Below are 20,259 nucleotides of genomic sequence, written 5' to 3' on the forward strand. Positions count from 1 at the left end.
ATCTATTTCCATGCAATACTGGAAGATCCCCTGTCCTGTAGAAGCAATTCCTCTGCAGATATTAATACTAAGAAGTAAAGAATTAAAGAGTCATCACAATGAAGAGAAGGAGAGAATCTTGCATGGATCAGTTTTAGTACTTGTCAGCCACACAGAAAAACTTAACTCTGTGTGTCAGAACACTGATCTTCACGCCTGTGCAGAATGTGGCTTTGCACATCGTATTCAACAATTATTATTATGCACATCTAAAATGCATTATTTATCAGAGACCATGCCAAAGTATTAAAATGTGGGAAAAATATTTCCAGTGTCTCGTTTTTTAAAGAAGCACAGACTGACTCCCAATATTGAAGTCACAACAGCGTGCTGCACATATTAATATAAAAACAGGCATCATGTAATTTTCATCACTAATTGGATACATTTTTTCTGACCAATGAAAAACTACATTGCCTTGGTGTCCTACATCAGGTATAACAGATCAGAAGGACTTAACACAGTTTTCTGCTCATTTCAGAAAGCCCAGAGGAATATCACAGAAGTTCCATTAATTCTGCTAAATAATCGAATACATGAAAACTGCAAATACAGGGGAAGTATTCCATCTGTGTTCTTGAAATAAATTGTCATAGTCTTTGCAAGGATATTGCAATATTGTAAAGGTTAATGAGTAATCTTATTTTTTTCCACTGTACATTACACATCTCAACAAATCTTGTTTAGGGATTCCTGGAACTTTAATACGTTCTGTCCTAACAAAATTGTCTTAACTATTTTCCAATTTTAGAATTCCAAAAATTGCATTTAATTAGCAAAGCATATTTTTACAATTACTTTACTTTGTTTAAATGTCCACAGGTACCTCTATTTTTTTTAAAGGAATTATATCCCAAATGGTTAAGATTTTACATTCAGAGACAGCTGTAATAAAGAGTTCAAGAATTCTGGGTCCTGGGTGTGTATTTAAAATTCTCAGCTAACAAGCAGGAGAGAGGCCGCTAGGAATGCTTACAGATGTCTGATTTTAAAAGGTTTGAGGTTTTTTGGTTTTGTTTTTGGTAAATTTCTTTAGTCTAATGTTATTTATTGTTTATGGCAGTTGTTTGGCATTTAAGACATGAAGTGACCACTCCCCCAAATGAAAGAATCAAGTTACAATCCATTATTTCATTTTTGATTGTTTTTCTTTGTAATAGGTGGGAAAGGGGATCCTGGATAAAAGTCCTGCCCAAGACAAGACTCCAAACTGAAGACTCCTATTATCTATAAATCACTTGTGTTTCCTGCAGAGAAAAAGGAGGGAAGAAAGAGACAGAAAACCAGAGACAGAGGATATACCAAGTGAAATATTCAATACCCGTCCTAAACCCAATTCTCTCATAAGCAGGAAGGAATTACCTGATACCTCAAAACTAAGTCTAGAAGAAACGTGTCGCTGCTGTTTTTGGTTTAATATTGAAAACAAATAACTTTTTTTTTTACTTGTTCCAGTAGGATAAGATGTGTAACAACTTACATATTTCTGAGATGATGGCAGTATATACTATGAATTATTAAAGGTTACTGTCCAGCTTACATCCTCACAAAGAAGATATGGCTGTTAATGACTGCTCTAATTTTGAAAGATTTTTGAACGAATTCTCTAGTTTTAAAATGAAGAAATGCAAGTACACTTTCTGTGCAAACCAACTGTGATACTACTAGCAGATATTACCCACTGAGGCTTATTTTAAACTGAAACCAGCAATAAATAAAATTAATGCCAAGTACTGTTTGCATAATACCATTGTTCCCAAAGTGTAACACCACACAACCTCAAATAACTACATACATTCCTAATTTATTTAAACCATTTTCAAATAAATTATATGCAAGAAAACCCGCATCTTTAAATTTGCATATTGCAGTTCTCATTAAAATGTAACGAAATCTAAGAGTTGATTTTCCTCTGAAACGTGCTTCTAGAACATGATATAGCTGTAACAAATTAGAAGACAAATTAATTTTGGCACCCACTTAAAAAAAGAGAAAAGATGAAAAGCTTTCCAAGTGATGACATGGAAGATAAAAAATACACTACCTTGGTCAAAATGAATTTCCTATCAGTTTTAAAGCTCCTGAAGTTGTATTTCCAGTAGATAAAAATATTGTCACCTTTTCCCAGGGCTGATGTGCTTTATTTTAAGTTTCTCAGCAATTAGAAACAAAGTCTGACACAATGTAACCTGTTCACACATTTCAAACTTCTCCAATAGAAATGAAAGTATTCTTTAATTAAAGGTACTGAAGATGCAAAGATTCAAAACATAAAAACAAATTTATACATTCAAATTGCATTGACAAACAAATGACCTTTGTTAAAGTCCATTTTAATCTACAAAATCAATGTAGTCCCATAATATAGCATAGAAAAGCAGCAGATTTTTCTACATTGACCCAATGGGTTGATTGTTAACCCCCTCTTCATGAAAATTACTCTGAAACGTTAGTAGGAAAAAATATCCCCTCTTGCAATACTGTTCAAGGTTTATTCAGGAAGTTAGTAAAGAGACCTGTTCCAGTGCTGTAACAACCTGGCAGTGTTAAGAGTCCTCAAGGAATTGTAAAAGAGTCCCTTGGGTACACAGGCTAATTCAAGAAAGAAAACATTTTTATTTTCTGATTGAGAAATATGGGTACGTATAGCAACTTCCTCTGAATTACATCAAAAGCAACCAAAACATTAGAGGACCTGTGATTTTGCACTGTGAAAAAAAGCCCAACAGCTCTGTAGAAAACGCTACATTTAAAGAGAAGTGGTAAAGCCAGTCCCAACAGATCTCATTTGATTTTCTATTATCCTGTGCTTTTTCAGATGATTAGAGGGCTAAAAATCTGTTTCCCATATTACAGATTCAAGGCAGTCTTTATACATATATATATATATTGTTTGTTTGTTTCCTTGCCTTTTTTTTATATTATTTGTTTGTTTGTTTGTTGATCTCAGAGCTGAAGTTGGTTAGGGCAGACTGAAATTGATTTTAAGCAAAATCCCTTCTTTGGAGGGAAAGCCATGAATCTCCCTGCCAGAACAAATGAACACAACTTACCTTGGTGTATTTGATTTCAAGGTTGAGAGTGGGAGAAGGCAGCAGATGCAGAGATGCCATCAGAGCTGCAGGATCTGCCTTCACCTCCCCTGGCATCTCAATTTTACTGGAAGTCATAGTCTTGGGGGGGGGGGGGGGGGGGGGATATAGTACAGCCGAGCCCCCCGCTCTGCCCTGATGTTGTGTTGTGCTTTGGGTTGTACCCCCCCCCCCCCCGCCTCGAGAGCCCGGCGCTGAAGATGCTGCTGCCGGCCGCTGTATATAGGCAGGTGTCACGGCGGGGCTGCTCTTATTGGACATGGGGGCAGAGGCAGGGGGGCAGGTCCGTCCTACCTAGGGCGAGAGCGGCACAGCCCCGCTCACACGCGCGGCGCAGCCGCCGCTCCCCGCAGACTCCGCCGGGTGCCGGGGTCCCGCCGGCCCCGCACCGCCCCGCACCGCCCGCCGGGGGCTTCTCCAGAGCAGCGGGGGCCGGGAGACGCCGCGGGGGGAGCCCCGAGGCTCGGTTTCCCCGCTCGCCGCTCCGCGCCGGGAGCAGCCGGCCCGGGGCATCCCGCGGGCACGGCGCCGGGGCCGCTCCCCGTGGCTGCCGCTGCCGCGTCCCCTCGGGCTCCGAGCCGCCCCCCCCCGGTCGTGGCTGGCGGCCGCCCCCGGCCTCCCGCCGCTGTCCCCGCGGGCCGCGGCCCCTCCGCGCCGGCCGGGAGGGGAGGGGAGGGGAGGGGAGTGCCGAGCCCGGCTGCTGTCCGCTCCCCGCCGCTCCCCGGCGCTGCCCGCCCTACCTGCCGCCCGCCGCCCCGCCGGGCCCGGCCGCTGCCGCTCGCGGTCCCCGTCCTGCTGCTGCCCCCTGCCGGCCGCGCGCCCCCCGCCGCCCGCCGCTACGGCAGGGGGCCCCCGCCGCCCGCGCGCCGCTGCCGCCCGGGGGGGCCCCGGGGCTCGCTCCCCGCCCGCGGTGCCCCGGCCACCCCCGCGGCCCCCGTCCCAGCTCGCTGGGGGGAGCAGCAGGCGGCCGCAGCCCGTGCCCCGACGGGGTGATGGGTGTCGGCACCGTGTGGCCAGAGCCCAGCGCTCCCTGTGGTCAGAACTTCCAGGCAGAACATACACGAAGCGCCCACGGTTTTTGGCACTTCGGGCAAAACCACCAAGTTCACTTTCCTGCTGCAAACACTCCCAAGGTTTTGAAAGCGATCAGACCCCGTGTTTGCAGACAGTGTGTTTGCAGTTATAACGTTGCAGGTAGATAAACAGAGAAAGGACACCAAAGCGTGCAGCTGTCCCAGGCTGGCACAAACAAAGCAGCAAGAAATACGCCACATGACCTTTTTACTGACTTAGTCCAGAATAAACAAGAGGATCTGGCCACGTTTTGATTTTGTTACAATATCCATTATGTTGAGTCCCTGGATATTCCTTGCTCCTTGTTTAGTGGCACACAGAGGATTAGAAAGGCAGGCAGCGCACCCTTAGTGTTTGCACAGGAGCACGGGACAAGGATTGCTCCTGCACAGGCATGTAGCACAGGATCCAGAGTGCCATTTAAGGCATTTCAGCGTTAACGTGCACCTCTGTAAATCTCCAGATCAATAATGAAGAAGGAAACTGAAGATTTTGCTTTTTGTCATTTTTCATAGTTCTTCCCCCCCCCCCCAACAGAGGAAATGGATCCAAAACGCTGTGCTGTAATGTGACACGCAGAGCTGTCAAATTGTGACACTTGGGATAAGTGAGACTTTTAAACGTCAGAAATTCAGTTTTTAATGGCACCCTGGCAACAAGACCTAACACTTCATCACAAGGATGACACATTCTAAAAGCTGTTTTAAAATAAATCAGAGTGGGGATGTGCTCCTTCAAAAACGGACTGCATTAAACAGGTTTGAGGAACCAGAGAACTGTGTCACAGTTTCATTCTTAAATCGAGTCAATGAAGTTTGCAGGAGATTTTGGTGAGACTGGATTCTAGTGCATCTGGAGATGCAGTTCAAACCCACGTAATTAGCAGCGTAAGCTCCTAATTGTCACCAAGCCCCTGTGACTCTATCTGTTTCTTGCTATCCTGAGCCCCCAGCGACTCTTTGTTGTACAAACCATGCTTCTCTTACGTCTGAAAGCAATTCAGACTGCAAAAGATCTCACAGCTGACTCACCTGCAGACTAACTGCCACCTAAACCCCGCCAGCGTTCCCCGAGTGGCGAATGGCACTGCACTTACCGTGCTGCAGCTCCTGGTCTACAGCCAGCAGAACGTGGCAGACACCTGCCTTCGCTCTTCCCAACAGCGGGTGTCCAACTGGGGTTTCTCTTCCTCCACCTGGAAAGACAAACGACGTAGGCCTTAGAGCCAAGACTGCAACTGGGTTCTCATCAAGTGCAACAGCAGCTTTGCCAAACAGCACTTGGAGCGAGGTCTGTGACACGGTGTGGGACACACTGGGAATCCAGCCTGGTGAGCTGGTTCAGCCCTTCAGCACTACCCTGGCTTCTATATGATAGCAAATTGAGATATGGCTTCAGATCATGCAAGTTAATAGTTAATTATTAATATTTAATGCAATTTCTTTGTAGGAGGGATTGCTACCACTGTTGCCTTGGACATTAGGACAATAACTTAGTAATAACAATGAATACAGGGGTAAAATGATCTAATTTGTGGAAGAAAAAACACCACTGAAATGGACAGTGGATACAGTGACCCCAAATTACAGAGGTGTTCTCTCTCACTACTTCAGTTCCTTGCTCCATTAATATTTCTTATGCTCCTTAGTGAGCTCCAGACTCTTTCTAAGCACTGACACACACAAAGGAACTGAATCACATCTTCTGTCAGACACTTCTAGTGACTCATTTCTAGATCAACTTCAAAACCTGCCCCCCAGTGATTTTGATCTGACCCCTAAGTTTTATTTTATACATAGTTCTCTCTTAGCTGTCTTTCTGGTGTTTAGCAGCGTTATCTGTGGCTCCTCATGCAAATTCAGTACTGATTGAGAGAGCCTACTCCTCTTCACCTTTTGCCTTATGCATCAGTAAATGTCCCTCCCATTTCCTATGTGCTTTAGAAATCAATTCTGGGGGAAAAATAGGGGCCAAAAAAAAACTTCCACAAACTTATTTTTCAGCTCAGATTTGCACTTTTGAAATCTGAACTTCATGTTCTGATATATACAGTAAAAGCTTCAGCCTCAGGTGTCCCATTTTAATTGCCTGCTATTTTCATTACTGACTATGATGGCAGCAAATGCTCTTCAGGAGATACTTGTATTTTAATTTATCTGCAAATATAAATCACATATTATAGCACTTTTTTTCCTCTAAGTTAATTGAATCAATTCTCTAAATGTCTCTAAGCCTGATCATTTGAAAGAGGTTCACTGTTTGAAATCTTTTAAGAATTATGGCCCTTGAATTGTGCACAGAGTGGTATCAGTCCTTGCTCCAGATAGAGGTATTTTATACACAGAAGATAAAAAGTAATACATATAGGCAACATTACCTGTAAAGCAGCACCCATAATGCTGGAATGAACCTATAAAGATATTATGACAGAAATGTTGCAAATATCCCAATTAATTCATTGCCTTAATATTATAAGTCTTGTTAATAATTGGTTAATAATGGGTCTGGATATATTTTATGTTCTAAAATCTACTTTCATTTTCTTTATTTCTACATTACACTTAACATTAAAAAAAAAAAAAAAGTAAAAGCTGATATCAAGAACAACCATTTTTTATTACTTAAAATCTAGGAATGGCCAGTGAAGAAAACTTGATTTAATGTAGTTTTTACTAAAAATAAATCCAACAGATCAATTTTCTGTCCTGTGATATTGGCCATTTTATACCAGTAGAACTGTAAATTGCTGCTATGGTAAATTCAGTCCTAAATTTAAACTTGGATTTAAGCAAGCCACACATAATTCATTTACAGCGACGATGATGAAACAGAATGTGCTTGGAAAGACTGTCTGTTTGGCTCATTTTTAGAAATGAGTCCATTTCAAAAATTAATATTATGGTTTAAGTCCACACTTGAAATGCAGCACGTCCCACATCAGACAGTTGTGCAGAAGGCCTGTTTTGCCTGTCATGGAATAAACCCAAGATGCGGCTCCTCAAGTCTGAAGTCCTCCTGAGCCCATCCAACCCACAGTGCTTGGCTGGTCACCGTGCAGCAGCTCACCACCCGCTCTGCAAAGCAGCACCCGTCTTTTCCCACAGAGAGGGCAGGTGGTGAGGGGCTGTGCCTCAGGACAGTGTAAAGAACACTCGCCAATAACCGGGAAGATAACATGCAACATGCTTCTGAGCTATAGGGACGCTGTCCTGAGTCTAAATACGTAACACACACTCCTATTGTGAATTTCTCTTCAATTTACCTGTTTGAATTTATTATTTGTAAAACACATCAAGCCTCAAATGGATTGACCTTCTGCTAATGTACATTACCTAATGAATGGATGCAATTAGCTAATTCATATTGGACTATTGCACTTTCCAGGTCACATTTATCATCACTAAATGTGTGATCTAGTTTGCAAGTTTAAATTTTTTATTATTACCCTTTACACTAAAGAAATAAGTCTTATATTTAATTACCTGAACTTACATATTCAATTAATAGCTTAATTAACTTAATGAATATGGATACAGCACAGAAGTACCAGAAGATTGCTGCTAGGATGTGCTTCTAAGTACACACTATAACAGGCATGCTCTGAACCTCAGAACAATTTTTTCTATTATTATGTTATTATTATTTTTATTTAAAAAAATTTGGCTGGGGAATTCCAAAGGAATTGGGCCTGACAATCCAACATTCCTATACAGGGGCCCGAGACAGTTTTATCATCTATACTGTTAGCATTTCATATGTAAAGACAATCCCAGAAGCAAAGCTTACATTTCTGCAAAGAGGATTTAAACATTCAAAAGTGAATCATTCTGACTGAAAGGGAATTAATATAATGAAAAACAAGCAGAACAGCACCTCGCTTACTAAAGGACAAGGGATGAATGTTTATAACATGGAGGCAAAACAAATACTCTCCTTGTGGGACTGCGGCAAGAAAGCACCAAGACCAGCATCTCTTACAGAAAACACTTCTGTAATGGAGTGTGGAAATGTGGCTAGATGGCAATGAAGCTGGGGGGTGCACTTGGAGTGGGAGGGCAAGTCAGAGGAAGGAAACAGTCATTTTCCTGTTGTTCAGAACCATGAATCTGCTGTCATACTTAGCTACATTTATTTGTTTGCCAAATATTATTTTGTCTTAATGCCAATGGAGTCAAATCTGTAATTACCATTGTCTTTTATATATCTTTTTTATTATTTAGGTAGGTTCAGATCTGCTTTTCACAACCCTACAGCTCTACTGGTAGCCATGGTAAGTCACAGGGTGTCTGCTGCTATAGGGAATGTGTGCCCTGTAGAAAGGGCAAAGGTTTTGGCGATGTATCCCATGTTAAGAAATCATAGGGCTTAGATCAATGCAAGCCCATAGGATGTACTTTGAGCTTTTCTTCATACAGCATGGGTACAGTTACCAAGATATCTGTTATTTTTAAAAGCAAAGCTGAATTTAAAAATTCAATATTAATTTTGAGGGCTTTTTATAAAGAAACATGATGTAGAAAGTTATTCTAAAAAGTACATGCTGTCAATCACCTTTCCTTGCAGTTACTTTCCATGTACATTAACTGTTCCAAAAAAGGGAAAGCGCAGGAAAAAAGAGCAGGGAACATAGGGCTATAACGAAGAGCCTATATAGGCTATAATGAAGTGCCTGTCCTAAATTGGTCTATTCTCCAAAGGCAATATTTTTCCTGTATTGAAATAACTTTTTCCCAGATGCATTCAGAAAGTCAGACCTGCCCATACTGTCACCTGCCAGAGAAGCTTACGCTAGAACCATATCCAGCACGTGCAGAGGGAAGCACAGCCTAGTGCAGCAGGTAACACCAGTGCACGTAACCACCTGTGCAGCATGTCCCTAACGCTTTCCTGTTTGGCAGCACTGACAGTCCTATCCCAGAGCCATGCAGTGGGGCATGTTATCTGTTCCCACTGTGCCAGCAGGACTCCACAGTGCAGCAGTGCATCACACAGCTATTGCAGAGATTCAACCAACGAGGAAACTCAGGGCCTGTTATACACAGACACGTCTGTACAGTTTTTTTTGATTTTTTCACAAAACTGTTGAAATTTACTATCATCAATTATGTACAAATATATGTAACGTATACTTGTGCAACATATCAGTTATGCACTGAGGTGTGATAGTGTGCCCAGCCAATCAAGAACAAAGAAAAGTTTTGGGCCCTGCTTTAGAGAAAGTCCAATTTAATTCTCACTGAAATCAACATCAGTTACAGTGGACTTCAATAAGCTTTGAAGGAGGCCTCACACATTACTGGCAGAAAGTTTGAAACACACATGTGGTGTCTATTTGATCTCATATTCATGATCTGGACAAAATGTTTTATCTGGACACTGAGAATACAGAAACAGAGAAGAAAGTACAAAGAAATTCTCAATGGGTCACCTTGTGTGCCCTACTGCTCCCTCCAAGGTGGGCCCAGCTAAACCTGAGCTTCACATTGCAGATGCTTGCTTCTGTGAGCACTTACTCACCAGGGACTAGACCAGAGACAGAAGATGATCAGAAAGCATAGGAACTAAAGAAATGTGTGTTGTTTTTTTTCTGTACTCAAAAACATTAGAATGCTGAATTGCAGTACGTTCAGATCATGCTCACTTACATTTTTTGAGTTCCCCAGCAGCAGGATCAATAAATAAAACAGAAAATGTCCTGTAAGTACCACACAGCAGTTTCTGTAGAAAAAATAAATATAAATATAAATTAGGCAAAGGCATTTGTAAAGGAACGTATTATAGTGGACATACTCATTCAGATTTTATCCAATTCAACTAAAATCAGCAGATTTAGACAAAAATAATTTGGCACTTATTATTTCGGTACAAAAAAAGTGTTATATTTATAGCCTTGGTGTCCCCAGCTGTGTTGGTTTAGGTTTTATTACATCAGTAACAACAATTTATGTGATACTCCGAATAATGTAGTTTTAAAAATTCAGTACAGTATATCCTGTTACTCATGGGATTTAAACTGTGGGAGCTATGTGTATTATTCTCTACTTTGCTATTTCTGTAGGAGTGAAGATTACTCATAAAAAATTTTAGGTTATATACACTGTTTGAATTCCTATCAACTTAAATCCAGGTGAGGAGAAGAAATAGTTCAGTTCAGACTGCCTTGGGGGTAAGGATCCTAAGGGTCTCAGTCTTCTGATCTAAGGTCACACATTCAAGCATGAACAATAATATCAACATGCTTCTTGACATCTTTAAAGAATGCCAATAGATCTGTGAGGCATAACCTCCCTTAACAGAAACCATTTGATGCTTCTACAGGCTATTAGCTTTATCTGTGTCTATTGATTTTTTTCTTTACTACAGTTCATCTAACTTTCCTGGTATGGAAGTCAGACTGACAGTTCCGTAGTTCCCATGATCATCCTTGGAGCCCTCTCTTAAGAGATCAGTGGATTGGTGCTAAATTTCCTGTGTTCCAGTTTGCTGGTTTTAAGATCGGATTCACCAAAAATCAACTCCCTGGTACTAGCACTTCAGTAGCAGAACATTGGAATTCCCTGAGGGAATTCTGCACAGCTCCAGCAATTAGTCACTATTTAACATATCAATTTCTCCTATATTCTGTCCTACCAAGAATTCATTTTAGGACAGTTCCTCAAGCTCAGCCCACCTGAAGTTTGGTTCTTTAGCAAGTCAAAAACAAATCTTTTAGCTTTTCTGCTGAGTTGACCAGCTTAAATGCTTCTTCTACACTTTCATCCTCTATAGCTTTACCTACTTTCTTCCAGGACTCCTCTGTGGAAGAAATTTGAAAAAGTTGGTACATTCTAGTCCAGGTGCTCCTTAAAATCTTTTTGATAACCTGTTGTGATTCCACATTTAAGACAACAGTTTGCACTGTTTTCTATGATCCTTGTTTGCATATGACCTCCATTTTTGAACGTTGTCTGCAACTTCTTCCCTCAGACTACACGGCTGTTACTGCTTACCAGTGGCAAAGCTATTATCCTTACCATTGTGACACTGGGAGCAGGGCCCAGGTGAGGGGGCTTGGCAGAGAGAACAGGAATCATTGTGCTATTTTCTTTCCATTGTTCAGCCAGGTTGTCCAAGCATTGTGTGTGACAAAAAGGCAGTATCAGGGAACATGGATTAGCAATTAAGGTCAAAGGTTTCCTGCATTTCTTTCATCTTTACATTTCATTCAGCTTTCACATACTGCCATGTAAATATCTATTAGATTTGGGAAATGTCTTTAGAATCTAATTTTGAATATAATGAAAGGATATACTGAATTCAAATTTTATGTGTTGCCCCTTTTTTGCATTTGAAAAAGATATATATTTAAAAGTGTAGTAGTGACTAAATTTTGCCAAAAGCTGGAAAGATTTGTCAAATTATTGAAGAAAATCTGACGAAGGCAAGTGTAAACAGTACATACTTGTGTCAGGAACCTGGTTCTCCACCCTGTAAAAAAAGAAAATATGGGAAAGGAAACATCGTCTGGGCAAATGAGTAGGGGATTCTGTCTCTGTCACTGACATGTTACTTTGATGTCGTTAGTTGAAAAATAGTTAATGCCTTCACACCTGTTATGAGAATAAACTAAGAGGTAGTTGCATACTACTTTGTGAGGGAGACCTGCATCTGCACAAGAGAAAGATCTGCTATGGACAAACAACTAAAAATGGCTTTCATAAATGTATTTATTTATTTCTCATTTTCCTGGAAGAGAGGAAGCAGTTTATCTCATTCCTCCTGTAATGAATGGCCTCCTCAGGATCCTCCCTCAGCTCTACTCTACCCATAATTCTGCAAGACAAATTCTCTCACAGACATAATAAACATATGCTTTTAACATCCTGTGATAATTAAGGTCTTGAAAAATATCTTTGTTTTGCGGCCGTATGGGGTAAAGGTTTTCAAAGTGCTGTACATAAGCTGTTTTCTGTGGCTTCCCAGAAGCAGCTTCAGCCATCTCTGTGCAAGTGCAGGCCTGCACTACGGAATAAACCTCTGCATCTGTGTGTGCCTGCTGCTGCACAGGTGCACCCCCAGTTCATGCAGTACCGGGACAGATGTAGTCTTCTTGCAACTCATCACCTATTTGGCTCTCCAGAGGCCAGCATTTTCTGAAGCAGCTAACGGCAAAGTGGTGTTTGAATGCTGAGGCAGAGATAGAGAAAAGAACATGGAAAAAGGCTTAAGGATTAAAATTGGATAGCGAGGGTAAACTGGGTGGTAAGAGGGATGAAACTGGTGGTGGTAAAGAGGCTACAGCTGTAGTGAACATTCAACAAATCCTAGACTGAGGAAAAGACGAACACTGATGGGATTGTAGAAGCGACCCATTTGCCCAGTTCCCTAAGTTTTTGTCCTATTCACAGCTGAATAGGGCAGTACTGACAGACCTAAACACATTTGCCAGGAAGGTAAAAAAAAGGAAGGGGACAGATACAAACTGAGGCACCGGACATCTACAACGCATGCTAAAATAACCTACCACAACTGGGCTAAGCCTTTGGTGTTAAGTCAAATGACAGAAAATATTTGTAAATCAACCAGATGACATGTCAGTGAGGTTAGTATCATAACTGATAAATGCATTCACAATGCATAAGAGATTAAAAGTGTAATATTTTTCTCTAGCAATCCAATTCTTTGAGATATTCACCAACTTCAGGTCTTGAGATAATGGCCAATAATAATATAATGCTTCATATTATAGCACCTATGCGCTTTTAAGCTGAATATAATTGGGAACATACAGTCATTCTCAGTGCTTCATTTGCCTATACTGCATTATAGAGAGCCACTGGACCAAAGCAGATTTCATTAAATGTTCCTAATTTATTCTGCCTCGTTGCTCTTTTGTAAACAGGGCAGGTCACTCGAGAGCAAGGCATTGAGTCCAAAAAGAGCATCGTGTGTGAATACACAAATTCAACATACAACCAAGGTAAGACTCCTCATTAGCCACTAAAATCCCTCAGGACTAACCAGGTAGGAGCTTTTATTTACAGGGTAGACCATAGCATCCTCACAAGTATTCACTCTCTTTTACAACTTTCTCTTGAAAAGGTTTCAGACAGCCAATAGTAGCATGGCTTAAATCTCAGTCTAGGTCGGAGTGAATTTTTCAACCATATTTTGTTTCCTTACTTTGTGGTTTCTCTTTTTGCCTTTCATCTCGATTAGGGTGACAGGAACATTTTATTCATTTTTACCAGGAAGGAAAAAAAAAAAAAAAAAAAAAAAAAAAAGTAATGTAGCCAGAAAGGTAATGATTAATCCATTTTGTAAGAAAAAAACAAAAAGTTCTGATTGTAAACTTACTGGTATTATCTAACCAGTATAAATAGAAGCATACTCAGGCAAGGCACACGATGGAAAACTCATGATGAATTGTTAGGGCATGTTGTGTTGGTTCTGTCAATGCCTGCAGTCAGATGATTTCACTGGCTGTACAGGATGAAATCTCATATTTCAATGTATAAGTAAAAGTGTCAAAGTTCAGCTGAAGCAGGGACGATTACAGAGCAAATTTTGTGTGTATTTGTAACTAGGGCACCAGAGCAATAGAGGAAGCCAAAATGAGCCGGAAAAGCAAAAGGAGTTTAAAGGAGAAATTTGCCTTGAAGAACAGCTTGGTTAAAGAAGCTCTTTCAGAATTCCTGGGAACTTTTATATTGATAGTAAGTGTCAGCTGCTTTCCTTCCTTCCTACTAATTTAATGTTGGACAGTGCTTGTAAGGGGACATGTATGCTTTTTCTTGTACTATACCAGCAGCGTGGTTACTGCCTGACAAACACTGCACACCCTTGAATGAATTGCTTCTATTTCTGGTAAGTTTGTAATTCCTTTCTTCACATGATGTAATTATCACTGGCTATTAAAAACTCATAGCTTTATATCTTACAACAGATAAATGTTTGATTTTTATAGGAGCAGAATTTCATTGAACAACTATGTTTTAAAACATCCAGATATACACAGTGAATACTAACAATACTCTTGCATTTGTTTTTTAAAAACTCAGCATTTTATTCTACTTTCAGTTGTATGCACAACTTTCATTTGCTTTAACAAACCTATTGTATTGCACATTTAAAAGTATTTTAGCTGAGTTATTTTCCTGTGCTACATAGAGATTTAGCCATGTGACTCATAGTGAATTTATGCAGTTACACTGCTGAATCTTCAGAGATTTTGTAAGCTAACTATTTTTGGTTTTGTTTTTAACTGTATTACATAAATTATACATTTGCTTGGTTCTGTAGTGCTGTTACAATATTAGGTAAATAACAAAGCTCCACGTTTTCATATCCGCAAAGCTTTTTAACTTCATTTCTTGCTCAAGGTTTCTGTGCATTTTGCACTGGGAAACAGAGCTGTCTGGTGATTTACAAGGGTAGAGAGCAGGCTCAGTAGCAGAGCTGGAAGTCAAGCAGCTAGAATATTTATGCCAAACTCTTTCTTCCTCTTCTTAGTCTGAACAAGAAAGTCTTGCTTATTGCTAAATATTTCATCATAGTGAAAGGGCAGAAAAAAATAAAAATCGGGCAGAGGAATGACATAGTATATTTTATAACTGTAACTATATTAGCTAAATTTCAAGTAAGCCATCTAAAAAATTCCAGTAGCTCATAAAATACATGAAAATAATGGTCTTTACTACACTTCAGCCAACTGAAGTGCACAGGCACTAAAGCAACATTATTCTCAAATTTAATACGATCCATAAGACATTACAGTAAGGAGCACATTTAGAAGAAAGGACCACAAAGCACTTTACAAACATTAATGAATTAAGTGTCACAACACCCTGGTAAGGAGGGGAAATGTCATTATCTTCATTTTATATATTAGCAAACCTGATTAGAGCAGACTGCACAGGAAGCCTGTTGCAGAACTCTGAATATAACCCAGATCACCTGACTTCCAGTCCTCTGTCCTCGCCACAAGATCATCCTCCTCTGTCCATTAATACAATTAAGCAAGTGAAGAAAACGTATTAAAGTGCAGATTAGATTGCAAATGCTATTATTTAATGTCCTGCTGCACACGACTAGAAGGAAATGGAAACACGGAGTCCATTTTCTATCATATTCCCCATATGAATATAGTAGAAGATGAAGCTTTAAAATTGTTGTTGATAATGTGACTGAATTTCTTAATTCTATTTTACCCTTTCTAGTTTTAGCCTTGGCTTAAAGCACAGAAGATACTCACATGGATTAAACTGAAGCTTTCAAAGTGCTCAGATACCTTGATTTATTTTTAGATTGTGCAAGTTAGCAGCAGTACAAAGTTTATTGGGAAGAAATGGACTTTTCTGCTGTTATTTATTGCTACTGCTTTTAGGCTCTGTCAGCTAGTAAATTGTTTCTCTTAAAGAGCAGACAAATATTAAACTTATTAACTTAAATTGGAGCTAATCAAAGGGGCACCCTGATAAGTCAGGAGGCAGAAATCCTTGAAAAACAGACTATGTATGCAAAAGAAGTGATAGCTTTTTTCCACTATACTACAAATATGTTTTAATCCTGTTACAAACTAAAAGTGAGTTCACGCTCATTTGAATCTTTCCTGAAAGCCATGTTTTTGCCACTGTGACGGGTTTTACAGCTTGTACGGAGGACCTGTGCCAGGGAGCGGGGCAGGGATGAGCCCTTCCATTATCCACAGGCTCTCTCTGGAAGTCAGTGTTAACTGATGGTACCTAAACCTGTGATCAGCCCAGTACCTCTAGAAGCCAGCTGGGTAAAACTCCATCCCCCAAATCACCTATTTCTATTTCTTCTGGAGAACGTCACAGACCACGTACTATTAAGAGCTTAAGTTATTGTCCTGAGTAACTCTCAAGTCTCGCAATATTATTTTCCAAACTGTAAAGTGTAAAATCTGTAAGATTAATTTCAGGACACCTAGAACTTCAGGCAAATAACAAGCCTTCCCCTGGAGGTGAGAAGGGCTCCACCTGCAGAGCTGAACAGAGTTGAGACAACAAGCCTTGAAAAAGTCCCTGGGTGTAGAGTTTGGATAACATCTCCTGGTCATCCCTGCTTAATATGCTGTGGTTTGCCCTGCAGCATTGTCTCAGAGCCTGCAGACTGAATTCTTTTCAGATGAAACTGAAGTGGAAGGAGAGCTCCAGAAGCACAGCAAATGAGCTGACCGTTAATAGCTGCTCAGCCTCTGGATCAGACTAGAGATACGGCTGAACAATCCCCACCCTGAGACATCCATAGTTGGGTCCTCTAAACTGGCTGCTTCACAGATCTGCTTATATTGCACAGCATGCCTTGGTGCTATGGGCTAGCCGCTGCCAGTCCCTCTCTCTGCTTACCAAAGGATCTGATTTGAGGCTTTCTGAGGGTTCAGTGAACAACACTAAACTGTACAAATCTGGAAGTCCTCTGCTGTATAGGCAGATCCAATGGTATACAGAGCAGCTGCTGTTATCGCCTGGCTGGGTAATCCTGTTGGCGATTAGGCTACTTTACTCTTAGACCTATTCTTCCAGGGGAACAATATTTCTTTCAGTATCAGGCCATGAATTATTCCCTAAGGCACAGCACAGCTTCTCCAGTTACATTCTGGGACAAGAATTGGAGCAGTAGAAAACATACATTTTTCAGTCCGTAACCAAATGCAAATTGCATGTGGTTTTGGTTATAGTGAGCTTTTGGTTACTGTCTTGAACTATATCACATTCACTTTATGAGGTTCCATCAAGCTGAGAAAATGGTGTGCTTAAACACATACGTGTTTTCTATTAAAAACAAAACAAAACAACAAACATAGCGATGCATTTTTAATATAACTAGGTTACACTTGGAGCATAGGCAATGAGGAATGTGCATTAGGCCTGGTATTTCTGTTTGCACATTATTTGTGAGCTCCTGTCTATGCCTTGCATTTGCCTTGGTATGTCCCACGGCAAACCCCCGACCTGCAAAGTTTCATTGTGCTATTTGTAATTTAAAATGAATATCCTCACAAATATACAATCTGCCTATAAAGTTTTGAACAAACATTTGAAAAGGACAACACTTTCTATGAAGTGGATACTGAGTATTGTAGTTTTTGCGTAATGTGTTTAGAACCAACTTCTGAGACTGGTCCCTCCATCCCACACCTGTGCAACAGGTCCTGCAGGCGGGAGAATGCCAGCCCCTTTGTTGTGCGGTGGGCTCAGAGGCCAGTGCATACACACATTTCCCAGTCTCAGCCTCAGCCTTCTGTAGTTGGGGCTGTCCTGAGGCCTCCCTTGAGAAAGAGCACTCTGGGGAGCTTTTTGTTTTCCAGCATGTCTCTTGGTTCAGTATGTTTCCTCTCAGGGCTCCTGTGGGTTACTGTGGGAGGGACCAGCTGGGTATCAGCACAAAAGAGTAAAGAAGCCATGCTGAATCAGATAGATGGCTTATGTGACTTTTCAGTGCGTCTGCCTGGAACTCAACTAGCCAAGTGCCTCTCTGCTTTTAATCATGTTTCTCTCCATATTTCCCCTTTGGGACTTGGCTGCATTGCTCTCAAACAAAATGGGATTTATTCTGGCTTATGCCATTAAGTATATCTGAATTGGAATAGTTCCAAAAAGAGAAGCCAAATGGGCCATGTGGCTTCCTTTACCAGCTACTGCTCACCTCACATAGTTTGTATTTCATTTTCACTCTGAAGAGCATCTTACTAAACAGTTTCCCAGAAAGGAGCTGCACAAGAGCCAGTATCTCCTGAGTCCAGAGCAGTGTACAGGCTTCTATTTAGCATACAAAGACCAGTAGGCAGCATATTTGCAAACTTTCCCTATCTATTGCTTCTCTAAGGACACAGTCAAGTAAGTGAGTATGACCAACACCAAGCAAATTAAATCATCCTCAGTTGTTACTGTTGTACCAAGTGGAAAACTAAATGAATGTTCCAACAGTTCTCACTGTGCACAGCCCCACCCAAAGTAAACAGGGACACAAAAGCCAGCTAGCAGGGAGAAGGATTCCTTTTCTACTCCGAAGCCCAGACCCCAGCTGGAAGCGGGGAGCCTCTTGCAAAACTCCCACTGAAGCAAACGTTTGTGTGTGCATAGGCTGCAGTGCATCAGCACGTGCATGAATTGAGTGCATGACATTGCCCACTGCAAACAATCCAACTAATTAGAAGAATGGCTATTTACCTTTTGCTCATCAAAATCTTTTTGTCTGGTTTTCATATTCTGACCACCTCATTATGTAAGTTATCATTTCTGCTTTCTTGGGGAGTTCAGTCTTGCCTGAAAAATTTTTAAGTGTGACATTTCATGGATTTGTTCAGCCTAGAAGATGAAAATTTAAACAACTGTTCAATATCTTTCTTTTTGTAGCCATAGATTCCAGTGCATGTTACTTACAACACTGTACAATAATATATATCCATTATTCCAAGCATGCATTAGAATCCTTATTACATATTATTACATTAAAGCAAATCTAGCTTTTCATCATTTACTCTTTAGATAAGCGTTTAGTGTTTAATACAAAATTACTTAGAATTTTTACACAAAGAAAATAAATTCTTGTTCTAAATTTTTGTGAAATGGAGACTTTGTATAGAATGAAATGGCTTACAGCAATAGTAAGTACGAGTTATCTCTAACAAATTTGTTTGAGATTAGCACTGACTTTCCTGCAATACAGAACCTTATATAATTGTCTGTTAGACAATGAACTTAAGTTTGTCAAAGGTAGACAAAAAAGATTATTAAAACATTTACAATTGTGATACATCGCTCAACAGATTTTTAAATATTATACAATGCTGCAAATACCATGAGTCTCAGCCACAGTTGTACTCTGAAAAGTGGTTCATATTCCACAGAGATCCATAAATTAGGGTCTCTAGTAGTAATATGATAGTACAACCACTAAATAATTGAAGTCACTCATGAATCTGACGTCACAGAACTTAATCCTGAACTTCCAGACCAAAATCGCTCATTCTATGGGAATAAGAGGCTTCCTTTCCACGTCATCCCAAACTCAGAGTCATTTCTGTTTCAGTTACTGGTTGTATATATTCTAAGACCTTACATTTTGTTACTGATTCTGTTGAAGATGTGCAAACTCTTCCACCTTCTTGCAACTGTATGAGATTAGCATTGTAAACAGAAGTCAAAGTGGTGACAAAGATCCTCAGGTGGGCTCAGTGTAAGGAGGTCTTGTTGTACAGTGCTATTATTTCTGTGATTTTACATTATCAAATAACTTCTTTTTTTTTCTTTCTAGAAAACACTTAGATCTCCCTAAAGTCATTCCTTAATTCAGATAAATAGTTAGCAATGTGAAGGAACTGAAAGGAAGGTTACCCAACCATTCTTTTACCCTGAAGTGTTCATTACAGCAAATAATTCTGAGAAGTCACTGGAAAACCTTTGTTTTCAGTGCAAACTGAACTGCAAAAATTGTGGTTATTTGTTTTTTTCCAGTATATGACATTTTAAACTTTCAGGTGACTCAGATGTTCTGTATTGCATGAAAGTTTTAGAAGAGAGTTATCTTGAACTTTGCAATACCAGCCCTAACACATAATGGCTCTCTTTGTTCAACCAAGAGGTTCCAGTAAATTGAACCTGGTTTTGTGAGAAGTTTTTCTGTAGATGTTTTTTCTTTTTCTCCCCCAGAAAGTCTGCATCTATAGAACTGAAGTGTAGGCACTCTCCCTTAGCCTCACAGAAGATTCACAGTTGGAATCTTTGAAGGAATGAGAGTGTAAAATGTCAGTTTAGGTTTTACAGGCAGAAATTTACAAGCTTACAAGCTTTTCAAGCTTTTTTTTTTTTCCCCAAAAAAAACTTTGGCCAAATTAAAAAATAGTAATAAAACTATTCATTTTTTAAAACTCTCATAAACTGTTGGAAGAGATAACAGATTCAGTTCATGCCATACAGTGAGTTTATGTCTCTGTCATCTCAACTCTTCAGATGAATGAACTACTCTGGCTAAAAATGCATTCTAGTGAGGTCTCCAGTCCATGGTCTGGTTTAAAGGAGAATTTGATTCAGTTCCTTCTAACCCATCC

At 40.3% G+C, this 20,259-nt stretch overlaps 2 protein-coding genes and 1 long non-coding RNA gene across 5 annotated transcripts in view; 2 read left to right on the forward strand and 1 right to left on the reverse strand.

The window, feature by feature from the left end:
- The window catches only part of LOC106014680 (uncharacterized), a 65,928-nt gene extending 63,820 nt beyond the window's left edge, over positions 1-2,108 (forward strand). For both annotated transcript variants that reach the window (XR_011812142.1, XR_011812140.1), the window contains one exon: positions 1,200-2,108. This is a non-coding gene — a long non-coding RNA (uncharacterized lncRNA). The remainder of the gene's footprint in view (positions 1-1,199) is intronic.
- Positions 1-3,250, reverse strand: part of ALDH1A2 (aldehyde dehydrogenase 1 family member A2) — a 55,698-nt gene extending 52,448 nt beyond the window's left edge. The window contains exon 1 of the mRNA XM_005011936.6: positions 3,093-3,250. Within this exon, the coding sequence (XP_005011993.2) occupies positions 3,093-3,209 (117 nt within the window). The 5' untranslated portion in view covers positions 3,210-3,250. The remainder of the gene's footprint in view (positions 1-3,092) is intronic.
- Positions 3,251-13,566: 10,316 nt separating this feature from the next.
- AQP9 (aquaporin 9) overlaps positions 13,567-20,259 on the forward strand; it is a 28,873-nt gene continuing 22,180 nt past the window's right edge. The window contains exons 1-2 of one of the 2 annotated variants that reach the window (XM_038184880.2): positions 13,567-13,900; positions 13,993-14,051. Coding sequence is in view for 1 of the 2 variants with exons in the window: in XM_038184879.2 (XP_038040807.1) it covers positions 13,799-13,900 (102 nt within the window). In the remaining variant the exon portion in view is untranslated. The remainder of the gene's footprint in view (positions 13,901-13,992; positions 14,052-20,259) is intronic. The other variant, XM_038184879.2, reaches the window with a different exon arrangement.

This window comes from Anas platyrhynchos, chromosome 11 (genome assembly GCF_047663525.1).
Source record: "Anas platyrhynchos isolate ZD024472 breed Pekin duck chromosome 11, IASCAAS_PekinDuck_T2T, whole genome shotgun sequence".
NCBI classification, from domain to species: domain Eukaryota; kingdom Metazoa; phylum Chordata; class Aves; order Anseriformes; family Anatidae; genus Anas; species Anas platyrhynchos.